At 39.2% G+C, this 12,677-nt stretch overlaps 1 protein-coding gene across 3 annotated transcripts in view; it reads right to left on the bottom strand.

Annotated features, from left to right (window-relative positions):
• Positions 1–10,481: 10,481 nt before the first annotated feature.
• LOC138834389 (ankyrin repeat domain-containing protein 31-like) overlaps positions 10,482–12,677 on the bottom strand; it is a 110,208-nt gene continuing 108,012 nt past the window's right edge. For all 3 annotated transcript variants that reach the window (XM_070033022.1, XM_070033023.1, XM_070033024.1), the window contains one exon: positions 10,482–10,737. In XM_070033022.1, coding sequence (XP_069889123.1) covers positions 10,592–10,737 — 146 coding nt within the window. In that variant the 3' untranslated portion in view covers positions 10,482–10,591. The remainder of the gene's footprint in view (positions 10,738–12,677) is intronic.

Genomic DNA, 12,677 nt, shown 5'->3' with positions numbered 1-12,677 from the left:
TTTCACTGGGCATGGGTGCTGTCCCTGAGGGTTTTTTTTGCTCAGGGTTAGTATTCTACTGCTTGATTCAGTTTCACTTCTGGCTTCTTTGGTGATTAATTGGAGATAAGAGTCTCAGAGTTTCCTATCAGGGCTGGTTTTGAGCTACAGTCCTCAGATCTCAGCCTCCTGGGGCCTGCTTCTCTTGTTCTCCTCTCTTCTCCTCCCCCCTCCCCTCTCCTCTTCCCTCCTCTCCTTTTGTTCTCCTCTCTCCTCCCCTTTTTCCTCTCCCCTTCCCTCTTTTTTTCCTCTCCTGTCCTCTCCCATCCTCTCCCTTCCCATCTCCTCTCATTTCCTCTCCTGCCCTCTCACTTCCTCACCCCCTCTTTCTCATTCAAGGGGCTTGAATTCAGGGCCTGGTGCTGTTCCTGAGAAATTTTTTGCTCAAGGCTAGCACTCTACCACTTGAGCCACAGCTTTACTTTTTCCTTCCAGGACTGGCCACAATCCTCAGATCTCAGGCTCCTGAGTAGCTAGGATTACAGGTTTGAGCCAAGGGTACCTGGTGCCCCCTCCTCCTGCCTTTTTAGGATCTTGTTCCAAACAACTCACCCCAGTGGGTTGTCTCCTTCCCAGTGGAGCCTCTGCTTTCGGGAGGAGTCAACACAGTACATATTTTACACTTCCAGTTCTCCCTCATCTGCACCAGATGACAAAAAGGAAGGAAAGGAAGAGAGGGGAGAGTGGAAGTAATGGGGGAGAAATAAAGGAAGGAAGAGTCGGGGGAGAAGAAAAAGAAGACTTCTATTATCCATCCAGTGTGCTGTTTCTAAACCATTAAATGATCATCTATATTTATTCTTATTTTACAAATGAAGTGGGGGGAAGTAAGTTGGGATAAATAACTTGTCTGCAAGTGGCAGCCAGAACTGGACAGGGTAGGTCTGCTGGGTATGCATGCTGTTAGACACAGAGGAAACCCAGACCTTTAGGATACAAATTCAAAAGGACATCAGCCATCATCAGTCTCAGCCTGTATTTTAGGAAATGCATACACATACCCTGTCTGTCTCTGTCTTTCTGTCTCTCTCTCAGGTCAGTTACTATTTTCAGTATTTCATACCATAAAGTGAATACCCATTGACTCACTTGTTCTCCTGTCTCCAACACTCACATCACCCATTTTGTCCTAAAGCAAAGCACTGCCATGTTAGGACCTTAGAAACACCTTCAACCTAATAAACTTAGTTTGGGAATGTTTGATATTCAGGTCAGACCCAGCCCCTTTTCCTTTCTTCGTCATTTGTTGCTTTCAAATACTCCCCTCATCCTCTCAAATCATTGTTGCAACCAGCTCCTCAGGTCTTCTGAAAGTGGATTGCCCAAGATCGGATGGTGGGGGATGATGCCACCCAGAAGGGCCTCTGCACATTAAGCATGCAGTACCCACTGCAGTCTGAATTTCTGTTTTAGTCTTCTACTACTGTCATAGCATATTACCACACACTGGGTGACTTACCATGATGGAAATGTACTTATTGGCAGGCCTGTGACTGCTCTGAAGGCTCTAGGGAAGAATCCTCAGCTTCTTCCTTAGGGCTCCTTTTCAGCAACAACACTCTAATTCAGCTTTTACTGTCACACAGTATTCTTTCCTTTCTTCCTATTTCTGAATTTCTCTTTGTTAAGGACAGATACCAGTCTTTGGATTCTGGGCCCTCTCTAATCCAGTGTGATCTCATCTTAACTATATTTGCAAAGATTCATTTTCCAACTAAGATCACATCTACAGGTTCCAAGTGCACATATATTTTTTTTGGGGGGGGGTTCTAACCTAAAGTACCATTCCCCAAAATCAGAAAATATATTGCTTGAGATGAGGATGCAAAGAGGTGTAAATTATAGCTCCTTCCCTCAAAGAAATTCTTAGCTCCAGGAGTAGGTTTTTTTTTTTTTTGGTTGGTCGTGGGGCTTGAACTCTGGGCTTGGGCGCTGTCCCTGTGCTCTTCAGCTCAAGGCAAGTGCTTGAGCCACAGCACCACTTCTGATTTTCTAGAGGTTTATTGGAGATAAGAGTCTCACGGACTTTCCTGCCAGGGCTGGCTTTGAACTGCAATACTCAGATCTCAGCCTCCTGAGTAGCTAGGATTACAGGTGTGAGCCACCAGCACCCGGCTCAGTAGTAGGTTTTGCAGTTAGAACACAGACAGTAAAAGCCAATAGACAAGGGACCAAATAATAATCCATAGATCAAAACTAAACTGTGCTCAAGGAATTTAGTCCATGGGACAATCACTAGGAATAGTACCAGAGGACTTCACTTTAAGGTGAAGGTGTTCCAAACATATCTTTGAAGAAAATGTTAGGAAAAGCAAATAGCAGGCCAGGTGCCAGTGTATCAGGACTATAATCCTAGCTATTCAGGAGGTCTGAGATCCCAAAGATCATGGTTCAAAGCCAGCCTGAGCCAGAAAGTCCATGAGACTCCATCTAAAATAACCTGCAAAAAGCAGTGCTGCCAGGCGCTGGTGGCTCATGCCTGTAATCCTAGCTACTCAGGAGGCTGAGATCTGAGGATCATGGTTCAAAGTCAGCTCGGGCAGGAAAGTCCATGAGGCTCTTATCTCCAATAACCCACTAGAAAACTGGAAGTGGAGCTGTGTCCAATAAACCACTAGAAAACTGGAAGTGGAGCTGTGGCTCAAGCCGTAGAGGGCTTGCCTTGAGCTGAAGAGCTGAGGGACAGCGCCCAGGCCCAGAGTTCAAGCCCCACGATTGAAACAAACAGTGCTGAAGGCATGACTTAGGTGCTAGAGCACCAGCTGAGCAAGTAAGCTGAGCAAGTTTGAGGTCCTGAGTTTAAGCCACAGTAGTGCCAAGAAAGTATATGTGTGTATACACATACACATATATACACACACAAATAAGGAATATATATAAACATATACAAGGGATGTATATATAAGATACACACAAGATATATATAATTTCACTATATATGTATACATATGTGTGTGTATATACATATATATACATATATATATATATATATCAATCACAAGATGGCCAATTTTTTGGGGGGGGTCCAGTTGTGGGTCCTGAACTCTGCGCCTGGGTGCTGTCCCTCAGCTCTTCAGCTCAAGTCTAGCACTCTACCACCTGAGCCACAGCGCCACTTCCGGCTTTTTTCTTTTTGCTTATGTGGTGCTGAGGAATTGAACCCAGGGCCTCAGGCATGCAAGGCAAGCACTATACCACTGAGCCACCTTCCCAGCCCCACAAGATGGCCTATTAAAAGCACAGCTCCTCCAGGAATATGGTGGAGGGGTGAATTTGGTTAAAGTACACTGTGTGCATATATGGAAATACCACAGTGAAACTCCCTCATATTATAAATGTATCTTAACTAAACAAAAAATAGCATAGCTCCAAATGGGAGGATGTGCCTGGTAGTCTTATGTCTGAAATTTCCTGTAGACATAAGAAGTTGAGGGAATGCCAATGTCTACCATACCATGTACATAAACATGATTAATTTCTTTTACTGTAATAACAGTCTGCTATAATGCCATAGTAATTAACATTCTTTAAAGTACTCTTCAGTGTAGCTTGGTGGATTCCCCAGCACTAAAACACATATATTTTTAAAAAAGTACTCTCTCAGTAATTTCATTAGATATTTATGATATTTCTAAGCAATGTCAGAAAAAGTAATATATCTTATAGTAAGTTTCCTAAGGCTCAAAGAGGTCACATGACTTTCCTAGATTAAATAGCAGTTGTAGAGTTGGTAAGAAATCATTAGTCTGGCTATTCAGGAATTTCTTCACCCAATGATGTTGCCTCCTGGATCAACTTTCCAACACTGATTGTGTTACTCTTTCCTGTGTGATCCAAGAAAAACATCTGGAGAAAAGAGCAATACTCCAAGAAGTAAAAAGCCTTCTGAAAAGTGATGAGTCCCAAATCGAACCAGGATAAACCCAAATGTCCTAAGTGGTTTCTCTTGAAGAAATCTCCTGAAGATTTTCAATGTTTCTCTTTGGCCTTCAGACTTAATAGGATCCAGTGTCCTTCTGCTGTACTCAGATAAAAACCCAGAGAAATTAGGGGCTGATATTGGTTAGAAGTTAAAGGGAAATTGAGTACAAAAGACAAGACATTGTGTCAGGATGGTATACCAGTAGAAACTGGTACTCAGAGCTCAGTGGCTAATCTCACCAAGGCCCATGACTAATCTTTGCATATTTTCAAGACTTTCTGATTAGAACCTGTAACTAAGTATGACTAGCAGGAAAGGAGAAAGGTTAGACTTGGGGTGAGTACAAAGTTATTGCATGTATTTCCCTGGATTTTCCTTTACTTAACAAGTAGGCAACTTCCTGGGTCCTCTGCTGGCAGGATCTTTAAGATTTTATATCTAAGATTAAAATGTTTTTATTCTAGTGTGAGTCACTGAGCTCTTGCTTGTGCAAAGTGCTACACTGGTTGCTATGGGAGAATACAAAAATATACAAGACAGCCCCTGACCTTAAGAAAATCCCATCTAATTTAGAAGTTATGAGACATATAAAATAAGACTTACATGCTGCAACAAAATTCAGAAGCAGTTTATTATCACTGTTTTCTGTTCAGATGCAACTTCTCAAAATCAAGGGCTCTCCCTGGCCACCCTTATTTAACATCTTCTGTTTGTTTTTATTATATTATTATTATTATTAGTGTGTGTGTGTGTGTGTGCCAGAACTAGGGCTTGAATTCAAGAGCCTCATGCTCTTTGCTTAGCTCTTTTGCTCAAAGCTGGCACTCTACCATTTGAGACACAGCTCTACTTCTGGCCTTTTGGTGGTTAGAGAATCCACAAGCTTTTCTGCCTGGACTGGCTTTAAACCATGATCCTCAGATCTTAATCTCCTGAGTAGGTAGGATGACAGGTATGAGCACCTGCCCATTTACTCCTTTTAAAACAATGGTCTCTCCCACACCCTTTGTCCTTTATCACGATGGACACATTAGGTCATTTGGCTTGAGTATGCCTCTGTGAACTGAGTCTTAATGTAATGAACTATGTCTTTAAGTGTATAATTTACCATGGTAACAAACAGCTGAGTCTCAGCCAATTGTATCGTATGAATTTCAGTCCATCACAGGTAACCATTTTGCTTCAACCTTGCTCAAACAGTGTCAATCTGTGATCAATCCAGTTGTATGTACATCACTTTTCTGCATCATTCCTTTCCTTTGTCTGTAACTTGCACATATGGTAGGTGGCAGCATACTGAACCATTTTTGACCTACACTGTTACGTGGCTCTAGAATATCAAGTAAAAGGTAATTGAGATCTTCAAAACTAGGTTGGAATAATGGTGAGCATTTGTTATTGCAACACTTGGGAGTCAAACGCAAAAAGATACTGAATTTGAGGCCAGTATGGGTTATGCAATAAGACCCCCATCTCAAAAAAACCTGCAAAACTATTTTTTTTTTTGTAATTTTGTCTTTTCACAGACACTTTTCTCTATCTGAAATTAAAGTTTTGGCTCCACGAGGACATGAATGTTGTCTTATTTTCTGGTGTAGTCCTAGCACAGAAAACAATGCTGGTACATATTATGTGCTCATTAAATATTTCTGAAATGAACGAATGAAGAAAATACACATTAATCAACTGAAAACAAGACTGACGACTTGGATTATTGATTTCAAAGTAGAGAGTAGAAGAGTGGCCACTAGAGGTGAGGAAGGGGAAGGAGGAATGCGAGAGAGATTGGAAGCATCACCAAAATACAATTAGATAGGAGGAATAAATTCTAGTATTATATATCACCACTGGTTAACTAGAGTTTGTAACAATTTATTACATATTTTATAAAAAATATAAAAAGGCGGGAAGATTTCCAACACAAATTATGAGGACAAGGAAATGTTAATTATCCTAATTTGATTAAACCTTGTATATACGAATCAAAGTAGCATAACAATTCTCATAGATATGCACATATATAAAAGGGGAAAAAAGACTTGAAATCATGTCTTGTTTCCCATATTTGCATTAGAAAATTCATGTAGGAATTTGCCCCAATTTTTTTTCTAGAGGATTTTGATTCAGTAAGGCTGGAAAAGAGCTTAGCAATCTATATTTTAAGGAGGTACCAGTAACTCAATTTAGTGAGGCAGTTCAGGAAACATGGAATTAATTTGGTGATTGAGGGTGGGCGAGAAAAGTCAAGTGAAAGTAGATGGAATCATTTGGCAAGATTAAAAACTGCTGACATACAGACTAGTGAAATTAGAATCACTGGGGTGGGCCCAGATTGGGCCTGTTGCCTACACTCACACCCTTCCCCTATCCTGCTTCATTAACCAAAGGGAGGTCTGGAAGAGACAAAGGAGAAATTCTGTGGTGGAGGTCCTGTACAATCATTTTATATTATTTGCTGTGGTGTGCTTGAAATCTTTTGCCTTTACCATCACAGCTGGCTGTGAGTAAGGCCTATTCCACACAGCTGGGGAGGAGGATTCTGTGGGAAAATGACCAGGTAGGGTGAGGTGACATGAGGCAGAAAGCTAGGAGGTAGTGACAGCACTCACTAGTGGCTGAGACCCAAGGACCCAAGGCCTAAGTTGATGGCATGCTAAAGGAAACTTTCAGAGAGAAACAGCTGTGGCGGGGGAACATGAGTTCCTTCTTGGCAAGGGTAGAGAGATGGGTGGAAGAACCTGTAGCAGGGGGCTATGAGAGGTTGCCCTGTACATAGAGAGAATCTCCCGCCATACCATTTGGCTTCTAAGGAAAAAGAAGGCCCATAGTTCTACAGGCTAGGGTTTTCTGGGCCTACACTATCCCATAGAAAGTTATTTGCAGCACAGAGATGGACTCTTCTAAATTTGGCTGTGGTCTTTTTTTTTGTAAATTAAGCATAACCCTACCCTCTGGTTAAGAGTCAACATATTCTTGAACCTTTTCATTTCCCTCAGTATTTGGGGGCCATTTTTAGACCAAAAAAATCCAGTTTTTGGTTTGTTCTGTTGCATTATTTCATGACAGTTACAGTGTAGGCAATAATGAACAGAAAATAAGAAGGCGATGCTTAGGTAACTGGCAAGGCTCACCCACCAGCTTGGCAACTTGTTTTTACCACTTCCTTGCCTCCAACTTTGAAAGACTCAAGCAAGTTCATATCTCAGCCAAACTGTCATACGTCATGGAACTTTAAGACAGCTTGTAAACAGCTAAAAACAAATGTTACCTGAGTTTCCCTCTATGAGAAGCAGAACTAGTACTATAGCTTCAAATGTTTGTATCCACTGATTCTGCCTTAGAACCCTACAAAGTAGCTAAAATGAGAGATTATGAATTTGCAAATATGTCCAAGGAAATAGAGGTTAGCTATGAATCCTATACTTGGGATTAAATTAGGTCCATGATAAACTGATTTGGCATTGCCTCAAATTCTGCTCCCTTAAGAGACACAGAAAATATAGTTTAAGAAGAAACCATATTCTTTGTCTTTTGTTTTTAAAATTTTTTTTGGGTCTGGTCATGGGGCTTGAACTCTGGGCCTGGGTGCTGTCCCTCAGCTCTTCAGCTCAAGGCTAGCGCTCTACCACTTGAGCCACAGCGCCACTTCCGGCTTTTTTCTTTTTGCTTATGTGGCGCTGAGGAATCGAACCCAGGGCCTCATGCATGCAAGGCAAGCACTCTGCCACTGAGCCACCTTCCCAGCCCATATTCTTTGTCTTTTAAATGTTTAAGATATGTTTCTCAGAACAAATATGGGATGAGAGGGAGAAGAATCTGAGAAACAGGTGTGGAGGTTAAATGCTATTAGCCTTCAAAAGAATCCAAATCACTTGAAATACAGGCTCTAAGGGCATATATATATATATATATATATATATATATATATATATATACATATATATATGTATATATATATATACAGTTAAAAACAATGGGATATCGCCAGAAATGTGGCTTAGTGGTAGAGTGCTTGCCCAGCATGCAGTAAGACCTGGGTTTGATTCCTCATTACCACATAAGCAGAAAAAGCCGGAAGTGGTGCTGTGGCTTAAGTGGTAGAATGCTATCTTTGAGCAAAAGAATTGCAGGGACAGTGCCCACGCCCTGAGTTCAAGCCCCAGGAATGGCAAAAAATAAAGGGGTAGTTCCACTTACAAATTGAATTTCAGAAGTCTGTAAATAGAAACACAGCAATATGTTTGTATTAGAACTCAACCGTTGGACAGTTAAATCCCATTTCTTTACTAAAGAATACCTGTCTGGCCCTGGTTGCCCAATACCATGAACATACTAAGCCCATTAGAACAGGTAAACTGAAGGAGCCACAGTATCATCATCTCAGAATGTTTCAACACTGTTCTAGTCATTTCCATATATTTGGAGCCAAGCAATCTTTGGGTGAGAAAAATAATACATAGTGCCTATGATAAACTTAAAATCCAATCACCAGATTTGATCTCCAATTCTACCACTTGGTAGCTATGTGACTTTGAAGCAAGTTATTTATCCTACACTTTAGTTTCCTCATCAATAAAATGAGAATAATATTTCCTACCTCATAGGGCATGGTTAGGATTACTTGAATTAGCACATCAAAGTGCTTACAACAATGCCTGGAATACACTGAGTGCTCAAAAATATTAACTTTTGGCTGGAAATGGTAGTATGTGCCTGTAATCCCAGCTACTCAAGAGGTAGAGGTAGGATGATCACGATCTGAGGCCAACTATGGCAAAAGTATGAGATGCTATCAGAAGACAAACTGAAAGCAAAAGGGTTGGGTTTGTGGCTCAAGTGGTAGAACACTAGCCTAGCAAGTCCTATATATATATATTATATATATATATATATATATATAATATATATATAATATATATATTATATATATATATAAATATAAATACTCCTCCTATACCTGTACTTCTCAAAGCCATTTCAAGGTACTATCACTTCTCTGGCTAGTGACAGATTAAAAAATTGCAGGAGATTCAATTCTGGCTTCTTGTGGGTTAAGGGTGTTTAGGAAAGTTTTTTTTTTCAAGAAGTACATTGGAAGAAAAGTATCTATCTTCTTCTACTAGAAGTGTTGATACATGTGCACTTACCTGTAATAGCAGAGTCATCTTTATTATGAAGGAAGCTGGAAGAAAGAAACAATAATGATATTATTTAGTTGAAGCATTAACTAGTTCCTACCTCTGGATTTTTAAATAAAGATCCCTTATTGCTTAATCCATTTTCATGAGGATTTTCTGTTATTTTACCTCAAAGTGTCCTAACTGACCAGTATCACTTAAGAATCAATGTTCACAATATTTTATAGAAACTATAAAGTGCAACATCATGAACCTAATTTCAAGATGTTTATGGGAGAAAAACCGGCAGGCAATTAATGTTAGGTGACTGGATTGGAGTGGCTTGAATAAGCAATATAGGAGTTCATATACAAGGGATGGCCTCAAAGAATAATGAAAACATAGGCAGAGAGGAAAAGGAATGTTAAAAGCTGGAAAAACAGCATAAACAAGGAGGGAGGAGTTTGGAATTGTTATTAGTTTTCTAGGGCTGTGATAACAAAAACAAGACTGGGTATTACAACTACTGGTGACTTCATACAACAAGTGTATCTCTTAATTCTGGGGGCATAAAGTCTAAGGTCAAAGTTCAGGTCATGGCTGACTCTGTTCTGTGGCCACTTCCCTTGGCTTGTTAGGTGGCTGCCTTTTTGCTGTATCCATTCATCTCTGTACTTGTGTCCAAGTTTCCTGTTATAAGGACGCTGGCTGGATCAGGAACTAACTTTCTGGCTTCGTTTTAACATAATAAACTCTGCTAGGGCCCTATATTCAAATACAGTTATAGTCTGAGGTATGGAAGGCTGGAAATTGAACACACAAATTTTGGGGGATATTTCAGCTCCTAAGATGGAAAAAAAAAGAAGTGTAAAAGTTAGGATCATCAAGATGAAGTTAAATGATTATATTAGGACGGCAGCAAGAAACCCGAATGCTGGGCCTAGATCTTACTCTTACAGCAGCAGGAAAGCAATATACTTAAGAATAAATTGGCAGAAGTGTGTCACATAGATACTAAAGAGCATGAACTTCTGTAAAAGAATGTGCTAGGACTGGTGTTGCACATAGTCTACAAAGGCACAGGTAAGGATAAATGTATCAAACAGAAGATTGGTTTACTAGACATTCTTATCTATGGCTTATTAGACAGTCCCGTCTATGGCTAAGGGTCAGAAGTTTAAAGATTTCATCAGAACCCACAATAGGTAAAACCCTTTGCAAATATCTTGAATTTCTTGGCTTCCTACTGGGAAGAACAAGGGCAAGGTAGCTTTTTTCCAACTGATTGTTTGACAAGAAGTTATTTTAAAGTCTATTAGTAAAAAGAAAGCAAGACAGCCAACATGGTTTAATCCATAATGCCTTTATTTCAAGGTCAAAAATCATATTTTTATGACAGTAAACAGAAATTTTCAATAATTAACACATTAACTATATGCTAACATAAACCCACCAAACTAAGAAAAGAACATGAACATATGAACAAAAGCCTAATGATTAAGAAAACAAGCCTTTAGAATGTTAGTTCCTCACACTCCATATAGAACTTCCAATGCTGAGCCATCACGTGACATGGGAGAAATTCTTGATCGCTGATTGAAAGTATTTCTTTTATTTGTAGATAATGAGGGATGTTTTGTACTGACTCTCTGGAAGTGCCTGTTTAAAGATTTTTAAAGAGATTAAAAACTACCTGTTTAAAGTAAGACTTAAAGTTAGTTCTTACAAATCTTAGAATTGTGTGTATATGAGAGGACACAATATGTTTTCTGAACAGGATATTTTCACTTCTTCCATTTTTTTGTACTCATGACAAAGCTATAAGGCAGCAGCACTAACTTTGAGAGACAGAGGCCTGTTTTCAGGCTAAAGTAACAGTAGGAAATGAAAACTTTTGAAAGTAGTTGAACAAGCCACTTGGTACCTCAATTCCCAGTTTTGAAGACTATGAGATTTTGCATGTGTAATAGTTTACCAATTGCCCTGCACGTAGCAAATACTCATAAATATAAGCTGTTATTAGTATTATTACCATTATTACTTAAAAGTTATCCTATATAATTTAGGGATGGGGAACATTTTTGTGGAATATTTCAAATATTTAGATTTATTTAATAAGATTGATCTTCATTTTATTACTTAAAATATTATCATTTATATTAGACTTTTTCTCCACAAGATAACGTCTTGTAGTTATAATTTGAAAACTCAATACATCCACTATCATTACTCCTAAAATTTCTTTATGCAAGTGTGTGCAAATACTTTTACAGATTTGCTATTCAGAAGCAAAATGACTAAATTGAAGGGTATGCACACATTTTAAAGTACAGCATGCCCTTTCAAAGGCATGCTTTCATACTACCATCAAGTAAAGCTTCATCACAGCAAAGGACATAGCTAGCAAGATCAACAGAAAGCCCATGGATTGGGAGAAGATCTTCACTAGCCATATAACAGACAAGGGTATCATATCTAAACTATACTTAGAACTAAAAAAATTAAATCCTCCAACAATAAATCCTCAAAGAAACAACCACCCTATTAATAAGTGAGCTAAAGACTTAAAAGAGAGACTTCACTGAAGAGGAAATAAGAATGGCAAATAGACACATGAAGAAATGCTCAACCTCTTTAGCCATAAAAGAAATGCAACTCAAAACAACATTGTGATTCCACCTCACCCCGGTTAGAATGGCTATAATCAAGAAATCTAGTAACAACAGATGCTGGAGGGGATATGGACAGAAGGGAACCCTAATGCATTGTTGGTGGGAGTGTAAACTTGTTCACTTTGGAAAGTAGTATGGAGGTTCCTCCAAAGACTCCACATAGAGCTCCCCTATAACCCAGCAATCCCTATTCTGTGCATTTACCCAAATGATCACAAACAAGGCCATACTAAAGCTACCAGCACAACTATGTTTTTTTTTTTTTTTGCAGCATTATTCACCATATCTAAGCTATGGAACCAACCCAAATGTTCCTCAGTAGATATGGATCAAGAAAATGTGGTATATATACAATGGAATTCTATGCTTCCATCAGAAAGAACGACTCTGTGCCATTTGTTAGGAAATAGGAAGACTTGGATAAAATCATATTAAGTGAAGTAAGCCAGACCCAAAGAAATATAGGTCCAATGGTTTCCTTTATTTGCAATAATTAGTATACATCTAAGATAATCTTGTCAGATGAGTAGAAAAGCTCAAAAGCTAGGTACCATATAAGACGATGCAAAATGAAATGAACCCTAAGATATGGACACAAGAGGGTTTTCTTTGTTGTTGTTTTTACTTTACTATGTGATTTTCTTGTTTCTTTTGTATGTTCTTCCCCCTGTGGTATATCCCCTGTCTTCACTGTATTTGATTTTGGTACCTTAAATCTTTTTTTTTTTTTTTTTGCATTTTTTAAAAATTTTATTTTATTTTATTTGAGAACATACTGTACAGAGGGGCTACAATTACATGGGCAGGATAATGCATACATTTCTTACCAAGCATTGCAGCCTCCTCCTTTGTTTACCCTTCACCTCCCTTCCCAGCCTCCCCCCTCCCCCCACCCAATTATACCCCCCCCACCTTAAATCTTGTATA

This window comes from Dipodomys merriami, unplaced genomic scaffold (assembly GCF_024711535.1).
Source record: "Dipodomys merriami isolate MVZ:Mamm:240054 unplaced genomic scaffold, mDipMer1.0.p SCAF_213, whole genome shotgun sequence".
Lineage (NCBI taxonomy): Eukaryota > Metazoa > Chordata > Mammalia > Rodentia > Heteromyidae > Dipodomys > Dipodomys merriami.
Note: the sequence above shows the minus strand (reverse complement) of the source record. Positions and strands in the feature narration are given on the sequence as shown.